This window comes from Phragmites australis, chromosome 4 (assembly GCF_958298935.1).
Source record: "Phragmites australis chromosome 4, lpPhrAust1.1, whole genome shotgun sequence".
NCBI classification, from domain to species: Eukaryota; Viridiplantae; Streptophyta; class Magnoliopsida; order Poales; family Poaceae; genus Phragmites; species Phragmites australis.
Genome location: NC_084924.1, coordinates 18934471 through 18957351, shown reverse-complemented (window position 1 = coordinate 18957351; position 22881 = coordinate 18934471). Strand labels below are relative to the sequence as shown.

Genomic DNA, 22881 nt, shown 5'->3' with positions numbered 1-22881 from the left:
TTTTCTCTTAATGTACAACTATTTATTCCTTTTACTGTATGGTGACAATTATGAGCTTAAAACGGATCTATTGTTCGAATGTCAACGACTCTACAAATTTTTAACATTATTTGTTCACAAAGCAATTTCAAATAGTTAATATTTTCGTTTTAATGAACCAAATATTTAAAATTATTGTGGCAAACTAAAAAACTACAGAAATAAATCATGGGAGCTAAAAATAATTAAAAAATGGGATTACATGTAGGGCCAATCTTATTTTTTCCTTCTCATCTTGAACTTGAGCCTATGTAACAAGTGTAAAATTAGGAGAATTTAACCTCTGCTAAAACTGCAATTGGTTGTTTAATCGCTGCTAAAACTGTAGTGGGTTGACTCGGCTGGCTGTGAACGTATTACTAAAGCATTGAAGCATAGCCTAATGATGAGGATAAGTTTCTGTTTTTCCGTCGCGTCTTAAACATTTGCCTTCATGGCAACTGTAGGATTTGGAACTTTTGTCATACACTAAAATACAGGAAATGATAATAAGACATGTTTTCAAAACATAACAAGCTGAGAACCATGATAAAAGTTTCAGCTTTCTTTTACGTCTTAAATTACAACTCGGACACTCTATTCTTCAAAAACTCATTACAAATAATTGTCAACAACTATACAATTTTTTAACATTATTTATTCACAAAGCGATTTCAAAGTTTTTTTTCATTTTAATGAACAAATATTTTAAAATTATTGTTAATGAAAGTCTGCATAGTAAAAGTCAAAATTCTCAATTACTTTTGAATGAACATAGCATTAGAATGTGGCTAATAGATGCCACTAGTAAGCATCATCCACTCTAGGGGCGGATCTAGCACAAATTTTTAGGGGTCTTGGGCTTGGCTAAGTGCTTAACAAACAATCGTCTAGTACAAACTTTAAAGCATGTATTACATATAGTAGTAAAAAATACAAAATACATCAAGAAAAGAACATACCACTTTTAGCTTAATATTCTTCAATCGCGACAATAGTCTAATGTTCTTCAATCGTGACAATAGCCCAATATTCTTCAATCTTCGTGAGAAGAGATCTGTACATAAACACGGTAAATTAGCAATATAAAAATATCTTTCTAGTTTCAAATAATTATGAACATTAAAAGAAAAAAGTGAATAGAGCGTACTACTAATTTATTTTGAGAAAAAGTCCAAATTACTCTCCTGTATAATTCCTGGTGTCTGGATAACTCCCAAACTTCAAAACAGTTTATTTAACCCCCTCCGCCCCCCCCCCCCCAACTTTAAATATTGGATCACATAACCACCTGGAGTAGTGTGCAACAGTGGTTTTGCTGACGTGGTGACGGTTTTGCCGATTTAGTCATCTCTTTTGCCGCTCCACACTCTCGGAACCTCTCTATTCTCATCTGTCTCTACCCCTCTCTCGCCGATGGTGCTCTACGCCACCGTCAAGATCAGGCGCGCCCTCTTGCGTAGAGGAGCCCCACCCCGTCCACATCTCCACTACCCGGCCTTATCCCCTCGTCACTGGCTCCCTCTCTTCCCTCTCTCCTAGCCGCCTTTTCCCCATTGCGCTAGAGAGCGGCAGCGGCAAGCCAACCTCTCCCACTGCCTTCCTTAGCTCTTCCCCGTTGAAGCCGTCACCGCAGGGAGAGTCACTTGGAGCTCCTTGTTCCATTCCTGGCCTCAGACCCCACTCTCTTGTTGTAGAGGCCGAGATTGAGGCCCTTCTTCTCAGACTCTGGCCGTAGGACAACACCGCCGCCACCGTCGATTTCTTTCTCCTCCGGTGAGCCATCAGCATATTCCCCTCTCCCACATCTTCCTCGCTCTATGGCGCACCCCTTGACCATTTCTCATCGTAAGTCCACTGGTACTATAAGGAACGGTGTAAACAGTATTCTAATTAATCATTAAATCGATCTTTTACATAATCATAACTATAATGATTAATCATAATACCATCATGGTAGCCCAACACGTGTTTTGTGCCCAAGATCGAAACACATGACTTTCCAGTATATAACATCACAACAAAGCTTAACAAAGAGCGAGTAATTAACATTATATTACAAATTCTTAAACATTCAACCATTTACAACAATTTACATCAAAAGATATAAACTATGCAACAGAAGAATTAAAACATAACAACAACAAAAGGTCAGTTGAGCCATATGCCCTGAGGCTCCACCCAAAACCTTGCCACACGAATAAACGACACTACTCTTGCCCGCCACTGGCATCGATGGACAAGAAATAGCCAAAAGCTAACCTTTCCTTGCCTACAACCTGAAAGAGCAGCCTGAGTACGAAGGTACTCGCAAGACTTAATCTATATGGGGCACATATAATAACCTGACTCTAAGGATTATGCATTTGGGTATTTGGCAAGAACAGGCCTTATGCACCTATACTTAACCAAACAACCCTTTTCTTTTTTGGTAAATACCAATTGAAGCATAAATGTAGCTGGAAACATAACAAACATATATATGAAAATAGAACCATCTCAACAGCAACCCAACATACCAAACCATCACCCCTCATTCGTTACTCTACGATTGATGCGAATGGACGGAAGCATGCTCATAACCGAGAGCGCGACAATTCAAATTGATTTTACACCCTACAGGGGAGTACTCCTAGACCCACACGAAACGAGACCACCACCCACATAACCCGTCAATTGAAAGTGACAATTCATGTATCAATCGTTCACGTACCCATCCCAAACTTTTGTTCCCATGTCGAGTAATGTGGAGGCCACCTAGATCCCGTGCATACCACGACTTACCGGTAATATCTCATGCACCCCTAACAGCATTCCGGCTCACGTCTTGACGCATAGGTCAAATGAAACGGTGACATGCGGTACTTAGCTTACTCGTCCCATATCTGGGTATGTGGCAAGTACGGAAAAGTGCTAAAGCCAACAGAACCGACGGAATGTGCTTAACGATGCAAGCGGTCTACGGCATCCGAGCTGCTCTCCCGAACTATCCATAGCACCGCCCACATCTCTTCTTATCCTCACATCTCAATATCATCATTGTATTTGTGAATAATAAGTAATTCATAAGCTCGTGAACAATGGTTGGACCATTGCTTGACTTCTACCAATGACATATGCATTGCTAAGCATATCAAACAGACTTGTAATTAGACATCAACATTGTTATCAAGGCTACAAGGATATAGATAAACAATAACTCAAGGTAGAGGTAATGCAATCAACAAAGGTTCTATCCATATAAGCCCGACATCGACTCACTGAACATACAACCATACATAAGCAGTAATTTATCAATTTAGACTTCATTCGTTTTGAACCAAAGGGTGCAATATGCTTAGATGCTTGCCTTACTACTTTTCTTCATTTTGGGATCAAACGTCAAACCCTTTCACAAAAACCTGTTACATTCTGGTTCGGGAACCTCCATGTGAACCTCCGGGTTGTAACCCAGAACCACCGGGTGAAGTCAGAAATGCTAATTTTTGCCGGGGATCTCTTCGGAAATGATTCTGACGGCTTTTGGGGTAGGGATTTTAGACCTAGAGCATTAACTTGACCTCCTCTATCACGTAGGATAGCATGCATAAGCTGAAAACGACCGAAACTCAGCTATTACCTCTAATGGTGGTGGTGTCCATTGTTGAGCTATTTTGAGCTCGATGCTAGTAGATCCAGCCATGGGAATGAAATGGGAAGGGGTTGGGGTGCTCATCATGTCCTAGCAAGCTTGTGGCTTGGTCATAGGTGTTGGTGAAGGGTCGGAGCTCGAGATGATGTCGGAGGGTGGTGGCCGGCTTGAGGAAGAAGAAGAGGTGGCCGAGAGGCTCGAGCTCGATGGGGATGACGACCTCCAGCGGGTTGCGGTGGAGGAGCTCACCGGGAACCTCCTCCTTGGCCTCCCCTTGCTCCTCCTTGCTCCTCCTCCTTTCTTTGGCTCAATTGGGGAGGGAGAGGGTGTGAGAGTGAGAGAGAGTGAGGGAGAGGTGCTCCTGCCCCTGCTTGTGGTGTGGGAGAGGGAGAGAGAGATCATGGGGTGGGAGACAGAGAGGGAAAGGAGTGGTTGGCTAACTCCCGTGGGCCCCACGTGTTAGAGAAACTAATTCGTTTTAGCTACGAATTCTATTCTTTCTCTCCCGAATTACTTTCTCTCACAAATTGACTCTAAACGAAATTCTCTAGCATTCTAAAACAAAATTACACAAAATTAAACATAATGCTTAAGAAGCATGATTATGCTTAAATACGTGATTACAGTTTCATGACGTGACAAACAACCCCCCCCCCCTAAAAGAATCTCGTCCCGAGATTAGGTACAAGTCAGGGAAGAGTACTATGAATCTAGAAACCATGTTACAAGAAGATACCGTGCTTGTGAGAAATAGAATCTAATACAATACTTACATGTTGGAGAAGAACTCAAGGTAATCGGCATGAAGTCGATCTTCACGTTCCCACATTGCTTCATCTTTGGAGTGATTACTCCATTAAACCTTGAGGAACTTGATTGATTTGCGTCTCGTCTTCCATTCTGTTTCATCAAGGATGTGGACTGGAAGCTCACGATAGGAAAGATCCAGCTGCAATTCTTGGTTTGCAGCCTCAATGACCTCGGTTGGGATTCGAAGGCACTTCTTCAATTGCGAGACATGGAATACATCATGCATGGCGGAGAGGGATGGAGATAGCTCCAACTAATAAGCCACCTCGCCAAGCCGGACAATGACTCAAAATGGCCCACGTAACGAGGCACCAACTTTCCCTTTATCTGAAAATATTGTGTTCCTCTAAGGGGAGAAACCTTAAAATAGACAAAGTCTCTAATTTTGAACACCAACTCACGCCAATGATGATTGACATAATTCTTCTAACGAGATTGAGCCGTGAGAAGACTCTTGTGAATTGTTCAGACATGCTCTTTCGCCTCTTTTACCAAATTTGGGCCAAGAAAAGCTCTTTCGCCAGATTCGAACCAAGTTAACGACGTTTGGCATCTTTGGCCATAAAGAGCCTCAAATGGCGACATTCCAATGCTTGATTGATAGCTGTTGTTGTAGGAGAATTCTACAAACGGCATGCAAATCGTCGACTTCTTCCCATATATGAGAACACAAGCTCTAAGCATGTCCTCTAGAATTTGATTTACCCTCTCAGTTTGACCATCGGTCTGAGGATGGTAGGCGGTGCTATGGAATAGCTCGGTTCCCATGGCTTCATGCAAGCTCTTCCAGAAATTAGAGGTGAACTGAGTGCCTAGATCAGAGACAATTTTCTTCAGAATCCCATGGATACAAACAATTCAAGTGAGATATAACTCTACATAATTCTTGGCATTGTATCAAGTCTTCATAGGGAGGAAATGTGCAGACTTCGTGAGACGATCCACGATGACCCAAATCGAGTCATACCCATATGAAATCTTCAGCAAACCGGTAATGAAATCCATATCGATCTCCTCCTACTTCTAGGAGGGAGTAGGTAAGGGATGGAGCATACCAACTGACTTGAGGTGTTCAGCCTTCACCCTTCGGCAAACATCGCATTTGGCAACATATCGAGTGACTTCGCATTGTGCTCACAATGGGTTGCCGTGATGCTACCTACAGAGAAATGGAAATTGAGGAACTTAGTTGGGCTTGGGAGTTGGCTGCTTGGCCCATGTGTGAACGCTCTGATCCAACTTGACTTTCTGTCTTCCACGACCCTCCACTCAGTCACAGACTCATCTTCTTACTCCTATAGACGGTCAAACTCATCTTTTAGACTTCGACTCTCCACAAGAAAAAAAATAAAAGGTGGAGATTGAGGAGCTCTCAGATGTGCTAGCCAAATATAGGGCTTGAGTCCTCCCCACATCCCTAAGATCCACCCGTCATCCTCCTCTTTTAACACCCCTTCTATCCAACTCAATAAACTCTAAACCTTAACCTCCTCCCTAGAACTTTTCAACCTTAAATCCTAACATCTCCCTATTGGTGTTGTCCACAGCAGTAGAGTACTTGCTCAAACGTGCTGCAACCAACGCAACATTAATATTGTCTTCGGTTGAAGTGGACATAGAGTGGTACGTTGTGTCGTTCCCTGATAAAATTGTCATCCCTTCGAAAAAAAGAAGAAAATTCTCATTAAAGCATTCCCACTCGTACGTACTGCATCCGGTAGCCTCCAATGCACCCGGTACCCCAGATCCGAAACTTTTTTTTTTTGAGGCATTAGAAAATGCAACAACTATGTTATGAATAAATTACTCAAAAACCAACAAAAGAAAACTAAATAAATACAAGAAAGGAAATGACTTGAAGATAGAGAGAGAGAGAGAAATGAAAGTCCTCGTCCTCCCTGAGCTTCCCCTTATATAAGCCACCTTCTCCCACCGCTTACCCACGCCTCCCAACCTATCTCTGCTTTCAAGAACAGAGAGAGATCTCCCAAGCAGCGCGGGGGGAGAGATCGAGATCCGGCAGGTCGAAGCATAATCAGCAATGGCGGGCACGGTGACGGTGCCCGGGTCGTCGGTCCCGTCGACGCCGCTGCTCAAGGACGAGCTGGACATCGTGATCCCGACGATCCGCAACCTCGACTTCCTGGAGATGTGGCGGCCCTTCTTTCAGTCATACCATCTCATCATCGTGCAAGACGGCGACCCGACCAAGACCATCAATGTGCCCGAGGGCTTCGACTACGAGCTCTACAACCGCAACGACATCAACCGCATCCTGGGGCCCAAGGCCTCCTGCATCTCGTTCAAGGACTCGGCGTGCCGCTGCTTCGGCTACATGGTCTCCAAGAAGAAGTACATCTACACCATCGACGACGACTGCTTCGTATGTTCTCCTTTTTTCTTCCTTACTGCTGTTGTTCTTGTTGAATTCTGCGTGGAACCGAAGGAAAGGTGGGATCTTGGCCCCGGATCTCGGTCCAGTTTGTTCCAATTGGGCCAGATCCGGCCAGATCAGATCTGGATCTAGGCACGCGCAATCAATTTTGTTGATTCGTAACAGCTTGTGATGGTATAGCATGGCGGATCTCGATCCGTAACAGCAGGCTGCGCTCAGTAAGTGTAGCTGTGGCTTCGTTTTGGGGCAACAGAACAAGCAGCCATCTCTGTGTGGTTGTAAGATTTTTCCACTTAGTACCGGTATTTTGTGCCTTGTCGTTAGAGGGGTCCTTTTCATTTGGTCGGGAGTCTTAGTTTTGGGGATCCCGTCGTGAATCATGACTCGACAGATTCAGTTATGTCATGTATTAACCAAATGTGTTAGAATGATCTAGTGTCACTGGATCTAGGATAGTTGCTTCAGATCTGACCCGAGCTGTAGGACATTCAGGTCAACTTCATTGTTCAGCTCTTAATTTTCACCTTCCACAAGGTTCGGGTTCTCTTCATAATTCACACCTTGAATAAAATTTTCACCTTTCACCCTGTAAGATCCACACCACTGGATTTATAACAATGCTGAGAGTGGAATTAGCAACGGCGAGATCTATCCTTAGAGTCCAAACATTGGCAGTAATATCCAGTATTGCAATCAAATTATGAATTTATAGGTCATCTGAATGAATGGCTTGTTAGTGTAGTATTGTATTTTTGCTATTTTGTCTCATTAACTGAATGTCTTTGCTTCTCCTTTAGGTTGCCAAGGACCCATCTGGCAAGGATATCAACGCTCTTGAGCAGCACATCAAGAACCTCCTCAGCCCGTCCACCCCGTTCTTCTTCAACACCCTGTATGACCCCTACCGTGAGGGTGCTGACTTTGTGCGTGGGTACCCCTTCAGCCTCAGGGAGGGTGCCCACACTGCTGTTTCCCACGGCCTGTGGCTCAACATCCCTGACTATGATGCTCCCACCCAGATGGTCAAGCCTCGGGAGAGGAACAGCAGGTATCACATTTTCTTCACATTGTCCATAACAACTGTTCTACTGCATGGAGAATTGTTATTGACCCCCTCGTTTTGTTCAGGTATGTTGATGCTGTGATGACTATCCCCAAGGGAACCTTGTTCCCCATGTGCGGCATGAATCTTGCCTTTGACAGGGAGCTCATTGGCCCTGCAATGTACTTTGGCCTCATGGGTGATGGCCAGCCTATTGGTCGCTACGATGACATGTGGGCAGGATGGTGTGTGAAGGTGTGTGGCTTTTCTGTTCTCATTTTCCCACAGCAGTTTACTTTGTTTCGAAGACATAAAATGTTTACTTTGTTTCCAAAACATAAAATGTACAATTGAAATCAATGTATTAACAACTGTAAAATTTAGGTCATCTGCGACCACTTGAGCCTGGGAGTGAAGACTGGCCTGCCATACATCTGGCACAGCAAGGCTAGCAACCCCTTTGTGAACTTGAGGAAGGAGTACAAGGGCATCTTCTGGCAGGAGGACATCATCCCCTTCTTCCAGAACGCGACCATCCCCAAGGAGTGCGACACTGTCCAGAAGTGCTACATCTCGCTCTCTGAGCAGGTCAGAGAGAAGCTTGGCAAGATCGACCCCTACTTCGTCAAGCTTGCTGACGCCATGGTCACCTGGATTGAGGCCTGGGATGAGCTGAATCCGTCTGCTGCTGCTGCTGAGAATGGCAAGGCCAAGTAGAGGGGTGTTCTCCCCTATGAAGTGATAAAAGTATGATTGGGGCCTAGGCCCCATAGATATAGCTCTTTTTGAGAGGGAAGAGATTAATTCAGCAGCTTTATAATTCTATGTTGTTATGCTGGTGGTTCTTTTGTAGTTGAAAGGGATTTGTCGTCATCATTTACTTATATAATTCAAGACAATAATGTATCGTGTAATTTTGAGAATCAAGAACCGTTTGATGTTATATTGGGATCTTGTGTAGTCTTGCGGTTCTATTTGCATAGCATTGTTGATTTGTTGTTGCCTGCTCTTGCACGGAGAGTTGCATGTCATTGGTGTTGCCAAGACGTTAAGTTCTCGATAAGAAATGCTCTAAAACGAGAATAATGTTGATTAGCAGTGTTCGTCTGCCTTCGGCCCAGTTTGCTCTTTCTCAGATCTATGATGAATTTTTGTGGACTACGCAGATTTTTTGTGGAATAAGTATTTTCCTTGTTCTGTTTAGTAAAACACGCCTTCTCAGTAACAGCTACCAAAATGAACGGCTGTCATTTTGCATCGGTAACGTATTTGCTCGTTTTGATCAGTGTGCAGAGCAGAACCATCGGTGTGCATACAAAATCAATCAGGATTAAGCAAAGAAGCAGAACAGACAGGGGCGGACACAGGACGCCATTGTAGGCTGCTGTGTGGGGTGGGGTGGGGGCTGAAATTCTTTTTAGACCTTACGAATAGGGTTGAAAATCGAGCAGATATTTTCTGCTTCCTAACTAGAAAACGGATACGAATAGTTTTACTTGGATACAAATATTTTTTATAGATAAGGAAATAAAAATGATATTTGGATCAGATAAGTATACGGAAACGAATATCCGATCAGATCCAAAATGGATAATATCTGTTTTCAATTTTTTGTTCGGCCTATTGAAGAACAAACACATGACCATCACCAACAGGGTAACAGTCTGTTAGGAAACGGGTAGGTTACGCTAGCCTAAAACAAAAGTTTCTATCATATTCACCTTGGAAAACATGCTACCAGGAGATTATAGATCGTTACCACTCGACAAGCAGTGCAGAAGAAAAGTTGAAGTAGACCGATCCAATGTCATGTGTGTCAAACTCCTTAAACAGCTTCTCAATCAGAACCACGTCCAGCCCCGCATAGATGGTCACGCTTCTCGACCAACTCCGAGCAGGTGATTGTGCTCCTCGACTAGATCCTCAACCAGCTCCCGATCAGATCTGTCGCGACCTCGACCAGTTCTGAGTGGTCATGTCGTGCTATCCGACAAGACCCGAGTAATCATGTTGTGCACTCTGGCCAGATCCGAGTGGTCACATTGTGTATCCCCAACACGTCGCGATCAACTCATCGAGAAGATCAGCGCCGCAATAGCAGCAGCGCCTATACGGTATCCACACGTACTAGGTAGAAATACCGAGCGCCGATGTGCTAGCACCTCGCGCGCAGCTAGGGTTTTAAGAGATCGCGTGAAAGGTTGCGGCTAGGGTTTCGAAATGACTCCACCTTTGCACACCCCATCCCATGCCTCTTCTCATGTAGAGCTTGCTAATGAGCTCCCACATTGGAACCCTGTTAGGAACACCTTATGGATCACAATCCAATCAAACCTATATATGAATCCAATTTACATGTTTTGTTCCAACACATTAAGTGTGTGATCCGTTAGGTTCATATATATACGGCTACGACTTGGAAACCCTTTCCAAACCGAAATCAATAGCGGTCCCTAGCAGGACATGTTGACTCCCGAGTATACAAAAGATCATATCGGCTGAATCTTGATATACACATGCACCGATCCATTCGCTTCACGATACTAGTCAAGCTCAAGGAGATATACGTGCCACCCTTCTGATAGCTCGACCATTCACTCAATCAAGTAGTGGATTCATCATGATTAACTCTTTAATCATATTGTCATAGCCATTCACTTTTTCAATCTAGCTACCTCGTGGGGCTCAGAGATATCTCTCCTGTTATCAAGGAGGGGCAGATTCCATCTTGATCGCTCACACCCCACAACATGTTTCATGAAAAATCTGAAAACTACCTTTATAACTACCTAGTTACGGAGTAGCATTTGGCAGCCCCATTGTATGTCACTACATATTCTGGTAATCAATAACAATCTCAGGTCTAAGAATCCTACAAGTACACAATTTAAGATAACAATCGATGGCACATTATAATAACAATCCTAACAGTATCTCAAGGTGGGTCGATCCAACGTTATATTCTCCAATATAATGTCTATATTATTGACCTGGTATCTCTATACCTATAATCCAAGAAATGTAGGGAAAGGCGGGAAAGGCGGCGGAGGGTGTCGGGTGATCCACCCTGGTGCTTCACCTGACCGCGAAGAGGCTATTCTATCATGTAAACATATCCATCTCATAAAAAACATGAATAAAATAGTATGACAGGAATATAGATAAGCGTCACAGGCAATCATATTAATTGTGACATAGTATAGCCCCTTCACACAGTGATCTCCATTGCCACGGTCCCTGTCCTCTAGGTCATCATGCTTCGAGTCTCCATGATTATGTGCTAGTCTACTACACCTAATAGCACTAGACAAATTACATGAGAACATGAAGCATCACAAGTTGGCACGCAGGTCGTTATACAATAACATGATAGTCTTTGGCTACAATTAACCATAACTCGCATACCATAAAAATTACACGCATGCATCATATACACATAAAGACCATACTATTCACATCATTCCCTAAAAAAAAAGTTAAGCGCAGAATTGAATTCTAACGGGATGATGAAAATATGCTATCCTTAAAAGCCTTAGGTTCAGATAGCACAGTGGTCCCACTTGCCAATTAGTAGGTGGGGGTCGAGGGGGAAGCCGCCCCCTTTGGCTCTCGGTAATACATAGATCGTATATATGAAATTGCTGTGAAAATCTCATCGGATTGATCATATCAAGCCAATTCAAATCATTCATTCACAATGCCTCAATTTCCATTGGATCAATCATATTGATCATCGCGTGAGGTTTTTTGGAATCAATGACAACACACACAATCTCGATCTACTCAATCATATTGATCATCGCGTGAGCTTTTTTGGAATCGATGACAACACACACAACCTCGATCTACTGTTCTTCCAACCATGCAGCAGTGCATGCTGTTAGCCCCGATGGTGATTCTAGCCAGTAGGAGCAAGTCGCATGCGCAGCTAGGTGGGAAAGTGAACTAATCCTTTGGCCACATGGTTCCATCAACTCACACCTCATCTGACCCCTATTGCAAAAAAAACGTGCAATAACTAATCCATCACATGAATCGATCAAGATCAAATCTTTTACTACCACATATCATTTATATGTGACTGGTCTAGATCAAAAACTATGCAGGATGGCTCTGATACCACTGTTAGAAAATGGGTAGGCTATGCTAGCCTTAAACAAAAAATTTCTACCATATTTACCCAGGAAACCATGTTAGTAAGAGATTATAGATCGTTACCACTCGACATGTAGTGTAGCGGAAGAAGAGTTGAAGTAGATCGATCTAACATCATGTGCGTCAAACTCCTTGAACAACTTCTCGATCAGAACCATGACCAGCCTCATGCAGATGGTCACGCTCCTCGATCAACTCCGAGCAGGTGGTCATGCTCCTAGACTAGTTCCTCGATCAGCTCCCGATTAGGTTTGTCGCGACCTCGACTAGTTTTGAGTGATCGTGTCATGCTATCCGACCAGATCCGAGTGGTCGTGTTGTGCACTCTGACTAGATCCAAGTGGTCGTGTTGTGCACTCTGACTAGATCCAAGTGGTCTTGTTGTGCTTTGCGACCAGTCCCGAACACGCCGCGATCAACTTGTCGAGAAGATCGGCGCTGCAATAGCAGTAGCATCTCTGCGGTGTCCATAGTGCTAGGCAGAAACACTGAGCACTAATGTGCTAGCACTTTGCATGTGGCTAGGGTTTTAGGAGATCGTGTGGAAGACTGTGTCTAAGGTTTCAAAATGGCTCAACCTCTGCACGTCTCACTCCGCGCCTCTCCTTATATAGAGCTCGCTAATGGGCTCCCACGTTGGAAGCCTTTTAGGACTCTAACACCTCATCGATCACAATCCAATCAAACTCATATACGAATTCAATTCGCATGTTCTGTTTCAACCCATTAAGTGTGTGACCCGTTAGGTTCATGTACATACGGCTACGACTCGGAAACCCTTTCCAAACCGAAATCAATAGCAATCCCTAGTAGGACATATTGACTCCCAAGTATACACAAAAGATTATATCGGCTGAACCGTGATATACACATGCACCGATCCATTCGCTTCACGATACCAGTCAAGCTCAAGGCAAGATACGTGCCATCCTTATGATAGCTCAACCATTCACTCGATCAAGTAGTGGATTCATCATAATTAACTCTTTAATCATATTGGCATGGCTATACACTTTCTCAATCCACCTACCTCGAGGGGCCCAGATATATCTCTTATGTTATCAAGGAGGGGCAAATTCCATCTTGATCGATGACATGCTTCATAACAAACCCAAAAACTACATTTATGACTACTCAGTCATGGAATAGCATTTGACAGCCACAAAGTATGTCACTATACATTCTAGGAATCAATGACGATCTTAGCTCTAAAGATCCTGCAAGTACACAATTTGAGATAACAACTGATGACACATCATAATAACAATCATAACAGTATCTCAAGGTGGGTTTATCCAATATAAACATCCATATTATTGACATGGTATCTCTATACCTTTGATCTATGAGATATGATCATCAATCAATACATGTGCTGGTCTTATGTATCATCACAATGTATACAGAGATCGACTAAGAATAACATCATGATATAAACAAAGAGTTTCATGAATAAGTCACATACTTGCCAATCAAAATAAACGATAGTCATTCTTAAAATAATACATTATTCAGAAGTACGTGAACATAAACGTGTGATACAATCATCTCTATGATTGTCTCTAAGACATATCAACTTCACAGTCCACCATAGCTCTAACTACTTAGAATTTCTCTTATGTGTGAACTCACACTACATTGTTATTTTTATTATTTTTATACACATAATTTATTTCTCTTATGTGTGAAGTTATACTATATTGTTATTTTTGTTATTTTTACGCACAATTTATTTCCCTTACGTGTGAAGTTATACTATATTATTATTTTTGTTGTTTTTATATGCACAATCTAAAGGGTCTTTATCATTGGACAGCTATCCAGATCCGTATTTGTATTCGATTTGTATTCGCACCGTATTTGTTTCCGATATTATCTATATTCGTTTTCATATTCATTTTTACTTCCCGTTAAAAATACGAATAAAGATACGAAATAACTATTATCTGTCTATATCTGATCTATATTCATCCCTACTCACAAATGTGCGAAACCATATTCATGTCCCAAAATATAGGACGGAACCCTGGATCCGCCGCTGAGAACATATGAGCACACCTGATTTGGCATCTAGTGGCAATGCAGGAAGTAGGCTCATATGTTTCAGTTAGAGAAGAAACGGTGTCTTGTGGATTAATCTTATGTATGAATTCGACGCAGATTGATCACACCAAGCATCAAACTGGCTAACTGGGGGAGAAGTGTCGTTTTGAAGGCGCAGGCAACAGGCCCATTGTATTTCCGAGGCAAAAAAGAGGAAAAGACAAAAAAACGACCTTGGTAGTCTTGCAGGGACGACACTTACTAAAAATTGATATCTAATACTATGTACACCAATCACAGAATGTGACATAACCTATTGAAGTTCTCTTCCAGCCAAACATGCACACATGAAAAGCGTTGCGAATTCATATAACCACCAGGCTGAAAATTTATGGAACACGACAACATTTACTTCCGGCCAAATATGTATTCAGGGCGACCGCATACCCTGTTCAGGAGTTACAGAGAAAAACTTGGAAGGACAACATGCAAATCATCACACCTGAAAAGCTTTCCGTTTCGGAGAAGAAAGAAACGCTGAAAAAGCTTGCCATATGTCCAGACCAGAAACACACAGATGACCAATAGCTGCCATACAAAAACGCTAGCATTTGTCATCTATAGTTTCTATCCAATCCTGATTGACAAAGCACGCAATTAAACATAAGGCTCTTCAGCTTTCAGCTTGCCAAGGAGTTACAATTACATTACATGTCTATTAAGTTACCAGTGTACATAAGTTTCCATTTGGTTCTACAATAAGACACTTGAAAGTTCCGCCTCCACTCCTTCGATACACTTGGGAGACAAACAATTGGGGGGGGGGGGGGTACAGGCCAATGGAAATCAAATCAATTGCCGAGCCCAGACACCGCACAAATTTTCCATGACCACAACAATTAATATCTGAATCAATAACATTACTGGGAATTTAAGGTATTAATGGTCAGATGAATCGCTATTGGTCTAATCGGCTTCAGCCTCGACCGCTTCAACTATATGCCAGTGGTTTAAACGGCTTTCGCCTCAACCTCTTCAACAACTTGCTTTTCGAGGAATTCACATTCTCCTTGCTCATCCAAATGTTCCCTGTGATAGTGCCAAAGATCAGTAATACAAGAACAAACCGCTAGGCTAGGTATAATATAATGAATGAAGAACCTGGAAAAGTAAACTAAAACTGGTACTGCGAATTTTTTGCTGTTGCAATAATTGATCACTGCCAAGCTATTCTCACTATAGTAGATACTAGATACATTGTTTGTTAAGCTTTTCTTGGAAATTAGCTCCCAAAAAAATCAAACTTGTGCTTAAACTCAGTATGAGCACCACATAGACCATTACTACCTGCCCTCAAATTTCTGTATGCGTACCTTAATTTCTCACACAAGCGTGCCAAGGCATCAGCACCAGTCCGTGCTGCAACATCTTCTATTAGCTGCGCATTAGAAATGTTTACAGTCTCTGCTAGCTTGAACTCACACAGCTCTTTTAACGAACATGCATCAGTCAGAACAGCTGAATGGCCACCTCCAGCAGCAAGTTTCCTCACCTCACCAACACACCTACATCGCATGAAAGATAATCAAGGACCTAGAGTTGCAAATCAACTTCAGATTGTAACAAGAGTAGCAAAAAAAAGAGTCCTATATTAACCAAAAAAAAAAAGGAACCGAGATTGTAATAATCAGAACCTACCAATCAACTGGAGAAGGGAACCAAGCATAAGTAGATTTCTCGTTTGCTGCCTGACCATAGCTATTATAGCCCCACCCATACATACGGCTATCTTTCATAGATACAAGTGTGTGAGAGTGCCCACAAGTAGCAAGACGGACACCTGATGGTATGACCAGGACCGGAATGTTGCGAAGCAGCATGTCAGATCCTTTAAGCGAGCAAGAAAAGAAGCCACTCTGAGGCCCGACTCCCAGCTGGCCCACATGTCCTCCGCCCCAAGCATAGAGACCTCCACCTTCAGTTACAGCACAAGAGTGGACCCCTCCACAAGACACGTCTCTAACTACTATTCCATCAAGGGCAACAACTCGCCTAGGGATCAGCTCCTTATCTCCGGACTGCAGGGAGCAATGCCCAAGCTGCCCCATGCTTCCCAGTCCCCAAGTATATCTGCAAAATCCAAAGATATCGTAAGTAGAAATATCAAGTTCCTGCCTGGAACATGTTTGCACGGTGAAAGCGTGGATATATGAAATGGTTATTTGACTTCCCATGAAGGCTTTGAAAAGGGAAAACTAACAAGTTCAAAATATTTGTAATATCTAGGCTAGCAAATTGACAGACTCAGCAGACATTTGACAAGTTATTCAATTATAGTAATGTTGTACAAGCAACCTTTTAATTCTTAATATATTAGATGCATTTCTTTGTTGTCATTGAGATGTTCAAGAGGAGACTGTGCAAAGATCATAAATAGCTTGCATGGAGCAACACTGATGTCATATTGCCATTAATTGATCTACATGAAATCTAGATAATAGAAAATCAATTTGCTTCCTTTCTTTGCAGTTAGCCCTACAGTTGGTCATGGTTAGTCTTCCATACTCCAAATGCTTCTATGTTGTCATGCGAGAAACCACACAACAGTCACTAACTGCAGAGATCAGCTCCCTTGAGATGACTTACACCTCCCCATTTTCTGATATAGCTGCTGTATGGTACTCTCCACATGACACTCTAACAATCTTCACTTGCTCGGGGGCGTCATCAAGGAACATTGCATAAGCATTTAATACACGAGGTCCCTGAAGTCCTTGAGAAGTAAAACCTCTACCAAGCTGACCATACTCATTGTAGCCTGGTTAGTAAGAAAATAACACATAGCCAATTAATAATCAGCAATAAAACAATGAAACCAAGTGGGTGTGCATCCTATTGTGGGTTTTACAAGAATGATTTTCCATAGTCACAACCAGCTATCTTGATAGCCTAAATATTAATATCTATCACTGCTGAAGTGCTGATTGATAAGGTTTGCACCAATTCATCAAAGAACAACAGTTATTTCTAGGACAGTACGTTTTTCCTAAAAAATGATAAGTAAAAAAATGTGTGTTAAGACTTAAAGGTTGCACATTACCCCATGCTTGTAGTAGACCATCCTCGGATAGAGTCACGACATGAACGGCTCCACAAGAAACCTGCTGAATCACCTGCGGATATACGGAAGATATTAAGTATATCACCTAAAAGCAATACGCTACACACACTATGGGTAACATTGAAAAATGTCCACAACTTACTGTTACTCATTCTGGATTATAGAATTACCTGAGCAAAGCTCAAAACATCTAAGACTTCAAACATGACACAAACCTCAAGTAACACATGATTGTAACTTTATAAGCACACAAATTAGCCCTAAGATCCAGAGCTGTCTATAGCAAAAGGAGAAAATAATGGCATTGAGGGCACATCCATGCATCTATTCAAATTTTTCAAACTTGCTTAGTCATGGACCCAACACCAATATATTCTTATGTGATTCATTGATTTTAAAATGCCAGGATGTACACCTAAATATGGATTCTAGAATGATAAAAACACACACAAAAAAAAAAAACAGTCAATCTGAACAGAGAGCATACAAAGCGTCAACTCTGCCTTAACGAGCAAGTTTGTCAACTGAAACAAAGACACAGAAAAAGAACCGAAGACACTTTAAGGTGCAGATAAATAAAACACAAGGATATAGACATGCTCAGTGGGTGACAAAATTCAACATGAGTTATTGAGCAAATATCGGAAAGTTTTCCAGTGAAACTAAACCTAGTAGGATATTGAGAGCACACGCAATACTAGGTGAACATGAGAAGAAAAGAGAAAACAAGGAGATGAGAGATTTGAATTCATTACGCCCCAAAAGGCAATGATATGTCCCCATACAAGGTGGCACGGTAAAAGTCATGTTGTCATATCCCATCGGAATCCAACTAGTTAATGCAATGCAGCATGTTAGCAAAAGTTTCTATGTTTATTTGCTGGTACAATCAAAAGAGCTTGGCAAACTAACAGGAAAGTAGAATGTAGTGACTAAGCAAATCAGTGCATTGAAAAATTACCAATATTAATTTGCTGCAATGTCTAACTAGATAAACATATGTCCCTTTGATATCTACTTGAACCATAAGTCATTAAAAATGAAACATACCATGTTTGGTGTGAAAGCTCCCCAGAATAGGCGAGGGTAATCTGAACCCTGTAACAAACATGCAAATGGTGAATACTTTATTGAATAAATTGTATTAACCTATTTAGGTGTGTTGACTCAGCAAAAAGCTATTGCAACAAACCTGATTTTGCCCCCAAACCCAAAGCCTGCTTTTCGATACCGTGCCATCGTTTTCTCGAGGCTCAGCAACAGCAGCTGTACAATGTGCACCACAGGATACTGATTTCACAAACTCAGACTCCAGGGCCTTGACCTTCTTGGGCTCCTTTGATCTCTCCTCTGTCCCATCTCCCAACTGGCCAAACTCATTAGCACCTGTACGCATTTGAGTTGAACTGTAAATAACTCATTTCGGTCACAAGAAAATCCCTTTACATCAAGCAATACCTTTCATCACTATCAACGAAGCACTCCAATAGAAAAAGTGCCTCACGCTCTAATCCTTATCAAATCAAGCCAATTTAAATCTCAGTGTTGAATTAGATGTGCCTTCGGAAGAATAATAATCCTGTTCACAATTACTTGGATACAAAACTACACATATTGAGGTTGCACGACAGGGGGGAAGTGATAAAAGAACCGTGGCTATCAAAAGCAGTGAAATTAAAGGCAAACAAACAAGGCAGTGAAATTATTGAGATTAGCATAGTTGATAATAGTAGTGCAAGAAAACAATTCTAGTAAATGTGAATGCACCAAGTACACATCAACAGAAGAATGACTCTTTCACTACAGAGAAGGTTCTCTACAGTTGTAACTAGCTTTTAACATTACCGGCAAAACAAGGAAATATAGTAACTCAATTATGACACTTCAGTCCAAGTATAACAAGGATGGTACTAGTTCTCTCACTTGAACTACCTTCAATTTATTTGGCACTATAACATGCACCTACTGCCAAAGAACTGATCAAAAGGGACTAACCCCAAGTGAAAAGTGATCCATTGGAAGCAACTGCAGCAGTGTGCTCACGGCCACATGCAATATCAGTCCACCTGAGGCTCTCCCCATTCCCCAATTTGAACAGTTTGGGAGGGAGGCTCTTGGGGATCCTCAAGTGGCACTCCTTGCCCTTTCGTGCAGTCTGCCCACTCTGGTTATAACCCCATATGTAAATTGCGCTCTTTGTTGGCACACCAACAACACGCAGATTACAGAACACATCATCTATATCCATGGTCCCTGTTTGTTTATGATGCATAAAAGACAAGCAGGTCAGTTAAACCAATAAATGAAGATACAGATGTGCCATTTTGTAGACTAAAATGACGAAACAAAGCAGTTTTGCTGAAAATTTTCCCAGCTTTGATGAATGCTTGTTTCGCTGCGTGGCAATCAGGGGTGTTCATGTCCTCTTTCAAGTTCTCAGTAATAACTAATGTCATGACCAAAAGATAAAGTGGCCATGAGCGAGACCACCCGGCCTGCTAATCCTACAGTAGATATATAGAGAACAAGAAATACACCCTTTGGAACGGAACTTACAACAATTACGCTATCAAATCAGTAATCTTTTTTGGCTAGATAAGTAAAATAGAAGATATTGCTTTTTACATGGGCAACTCTTTTCTTCATGTAGGTACTGCCCACTTCTCCTTTGATGAAATGTGAACACAAACTTCAGGCATCCAAGAGGCGAAGAATCAAATCAGTAATTTGATGTGGGACATTTGATAGAATGTGCAAACGTTGCTCTAATTCACAACCAAAGTTATGATCTTTCAAAGATTGCCGAGTCACATTTATATTTTTTTTGTTGCAAAAAGAGCAATCCAAGCTGAAAATTGAACCACCCTGGGCAAACAAGGTCCCAAATTGTGAAATATTGTGAAACTGACGAAGCAATACGACACCGCAGCTTAACAATAGCGTAAACAGGAAACTACAGAAACAACAAGCTAAAAGCATCGAGAACCATTCCCCCCAACAGTCCACGAAATGTCCATTCAGCCATGTGATTGGTTCAAGAATCCGGATATAATGAATAATCCTTTCCCTAATCAACACGAACTAGGGACCGCCCCGAGCTTAAATTGGAACTATCCATGACACAAAAATTGGGGAAATAGACAATGTTTTATCTACCTAATGAGGTTCTCCATTCCACTAATCTCTATTTCCTCAAATGAATCAGGCGGCCATTCAGCAATCGTTTAGCGCAAGAAACAACACCTCGGTCGGCCGGCCGCCCACCGAGAACCAAGCAAACTGTAGGGACCCCCACCCCCGAAATCAGATGCTGCTGAATTACGAGAGCAGGCTCGAGTGCTCACCTGGAGAGAATGGTGCAATCTTTCAGGGCGGATTCGGCGTAAGGTGGGAGCTTTGCTTGCTTCTCTTCGTTTGACCCGTGGAATGGCCTGTTCCTCCTCCTCGTGGCGCACTTGTCTATGGCACCGACCACGGGATTTTTCTGGACTCCCGAGGTCTTGGGAAGGATAGACAGGAACGGCAGGCAGAGAGAGAGAGAGAAGGTCACGTGCCTACGGCGAGCCGGGTCCAGGGGAGGTTGGTACGTTGCTGGGTGCACGGGGGCGCGCCGCGTGTAGACCGAGCCCACCACCGCCTACCGAACTCCTCTGACTAACAAAGGGAAGAACTTGAAAGAGGAAATTCACCGCGCGTAGGTTCAGTAACTACTCGAAGGGAAGAACGCGGATCAAATCCTACCAACAAAAGGGGGCAAAAGAAGAAAGTTTTCCTTCTTGTGTATGCCAAATAGCCTCGTAATGGTTCGGATTGAAACAGTTATAATAGATTAGGTTTTGTTTTTGGCTTGCTTCTTGCTGATATGTTCATAATTAGTTGGTGACTTACTTGAAACTGCTCCTGTTTGTTTAGTTTTGATCATTTTCATGAAAATTTTTAAGCATCTTCAAATAGGCTTAGGTAGAGGTGGTGGAGGATAAAAATGAGACGTGACACTGGCGTCCACAATCTTTTTGGTTTTCTCAGTAGTGAGTGAATAGACATCATTGGGTTCTGCCAACTTCTTAGAGGCTGTCGATTTCTTAGATGATATTGTCTGCTTGGATGTTATAGAACCTGATCTTGTTCTCCGAGCTGATGGCTAGCTTCTTGAGCGATGGACTTCTTCAAAACAATAGTTGAGGAGGAGGACTTCTTTTAGGAGATGGCTGAGGAGAGGGAGATCTTCGAGGCGATAACGACCCGAGGTGTAGTGGAGCGTAGAGATCCTCGAGAGTTGTCCCTGGTGGAAACACTATGTAGACCTTCTCCCTTGCGATGAATGTATGCCCGTTCTCTCCAATAGTGTTTGCCCCATCCTCTGCAGGATAGTCCACCTCAACATGGCGGTACTGGTCAACTGCCTCATCTACTTTGACCATGGCGTAGCCCTCCGGTATTGGACATTCGTGCAAATGTTCAAGGGAGCCGTGGGGATAAGCCACGGCAAAAGCCACCTTGATGATAATGTTCCTAGGACCAATGTGTAGTTCACACAGTGTCTATGCTATGATGAGGTTCACAACATAAGTGACGGAGTCAGCTCCCGGAACTCCCGTAGACGCACAGCTACTTCGACAACCACCATAGCTGGAGCGCGCAACATTAGGAGACGCTGCCAACCATTCCTGTTCACTCACAATGACACCTCGTTCACGCATAAGGGCTTGTCGTACTGCTTGTGATATTTTTTCTTTTGTATGTTCTATCTCCTTTTTTAGCGTTTGTTCAAGCATTTTCATCATCCTAACTTGTTTTGCCTCTTGTTCTGCATCTTACTCTACTTGGGATCTCTTTCGACTCTTGTAACTATCGACGTCGTCAGAGAATCCATATTTCCAACCCATCACCCCAACGCCTCATGTGCAACCACCGTGCTCCTTGTTTCCTAAGACCAAGGTGAGCTCGTCCCTATCCATGTCTGGCTTGAAAGAGTCTTGTGCATACTGCTCATGGGCTTTCGCAAGATTCTTTGCAAGATCTTGCGTCACTTCTGGGTTTTTGGAGGTCGTAAAGGATAAGCTTTCATCAGACGAGTAAGAAGTACCCCTCCCAACAAGGAACTGTGTCGATCGTCCCCTCCAGTTCTTTGTCTTAGGCGTGACACCTCTCTCTTATAGTTCATCTAGCTATTGTTACCACTACCTTTCTTTCCTTACGTACCCATGACTGCCGACTTTGTGGGGGTACATGTTCTTCTTCGAGTTTGCTTTGTTCACCTCACTCAACCTTTGTGCTCCTTCCGACCACTTGTAATCTGCAAAGGCTTACCAATGATCTTCCAACTGCGGCCATTTATGGAAATCTGGCGTTGTACCTTTCTGCACATACGTTCTGTTTAGTATCCCCTTCCAGTTCTTAAATGAAAGGCCCATGATCATTAGCATCTTACGCTTAAATACTTCGATATCTATCTCTTTAGAGAAGTCAATCTTCTCTAATATCTTGGGCCACATGATGTCATTCTTGATCGAATCAGGAACCACGTGCGGATCACCTCGTTCGCTAGTCCATAATTTGTAGCTAATGGGCATGTGATCCTTACTAGCAATTCCACAGACTGACTTGTATAGCCCTAGAACTCTCTCTAGTGCAGTTGGCTTCCCTACTAGTGAGACCTCTGTAAT

General features: G+C 42.6%; 2 protein-coding genes across 2 annotated transcripts; one reads left to right on the top strand and one right to left on the bottom strand.

Moving 5' to 3' along the window:
* Positions 1-6388: 6388 nt before the first annotated feature.
* LOC133915870 (UDP-arabinopyranose mutase 1-like) lies at positions 6389-8839 on the top strand. The gene is made up of 4 exons (XM_062359242.1): positions 6389-6842; positions 7652-7902; positions 7983-8151; positions 8281-8839. The coding sequence occupies exons 1-4, from the start codon at positions 6501-6503 to the stop codon at positions 8611-8613; spliced, it is 1095 nt and encodes a 364-aa protein (XP_062215226.1). The 5' UTR covers positions 6389-6500; the 3' UTR covers positions 8614-8839.
* A 5912-nt stretch (positions 8840-14751) lies between these two features.
* Positions 14752-20911, bottom strand: LOC133915869 (ultraviolet-B receptor UVR8-like). The gene is made up of 9 exons (XM_062359241.1): positions 20560-20911; positions 19211-19468; positions 18408-18601; positions 18266-18313; positions 17195-17267; positions 16741-16912; positions 15793-16224; positions 15468-15659; positions 14752-15183 (listed from the first exon to the last, which is right to left on the bottom strand). Exons 2-9 carry the CDS (start codon positions 19461-19463, stop codon positions 15105-15107), a joined length of 1443 nt encoding a protein of 480 aa, XP_062215225.1. The 5' UTR covers positions 19464-19468; positions 20560-20911; the 3' UTR covers positions 14752-15104.
* Between the last annotated feature and the right edge of the window lie 1970 nt (positions 20912-22881).

Coding starts and splice junctions, on each gene's coding strand:
- LOC133915870 (XM_062359242.1), top strand. CDS start 6,501: ATGGCGGGCACGGTGACGGTGCCCGGGTCGTCGGTCCCGTCGACGCCG. Junction 6,843..7,651: donor CCATCGACGACGACTGCTTC/GTATGTTCTCCT, acceptor CTTCTCCTTTAG/GTTGCCAAGGACCCATCTGG. Junction 7,903..7,982: donor CCTCGGGAGAGGAACAGCAG/GTATCACATTTT, acceptor CGTTTTGTTCAG/GTATGTTGATGCTGTGATGA.
- LOC133915869 (XM_062359241.1), bottom strand. CDS start 19,463: ATGGATATAGATGATGTGTTCTGTAATCTGCGTGTTGTTGGTGTGCCA. Junction 18,602..19,210: donor TGGATCACTTTTCACTTGGG/GTTAGTCCCTTT, acceptor AAATGCGTACAG/GTGCTAATGAGTTTGGCCAG. Junction 16,225..16,740: donor ATATCAGAAAATGGGGAGGT/GTAAGTCATCTC, acceptor TGGATTTTGCAG/ATATACTTGGGGACTGGGAA.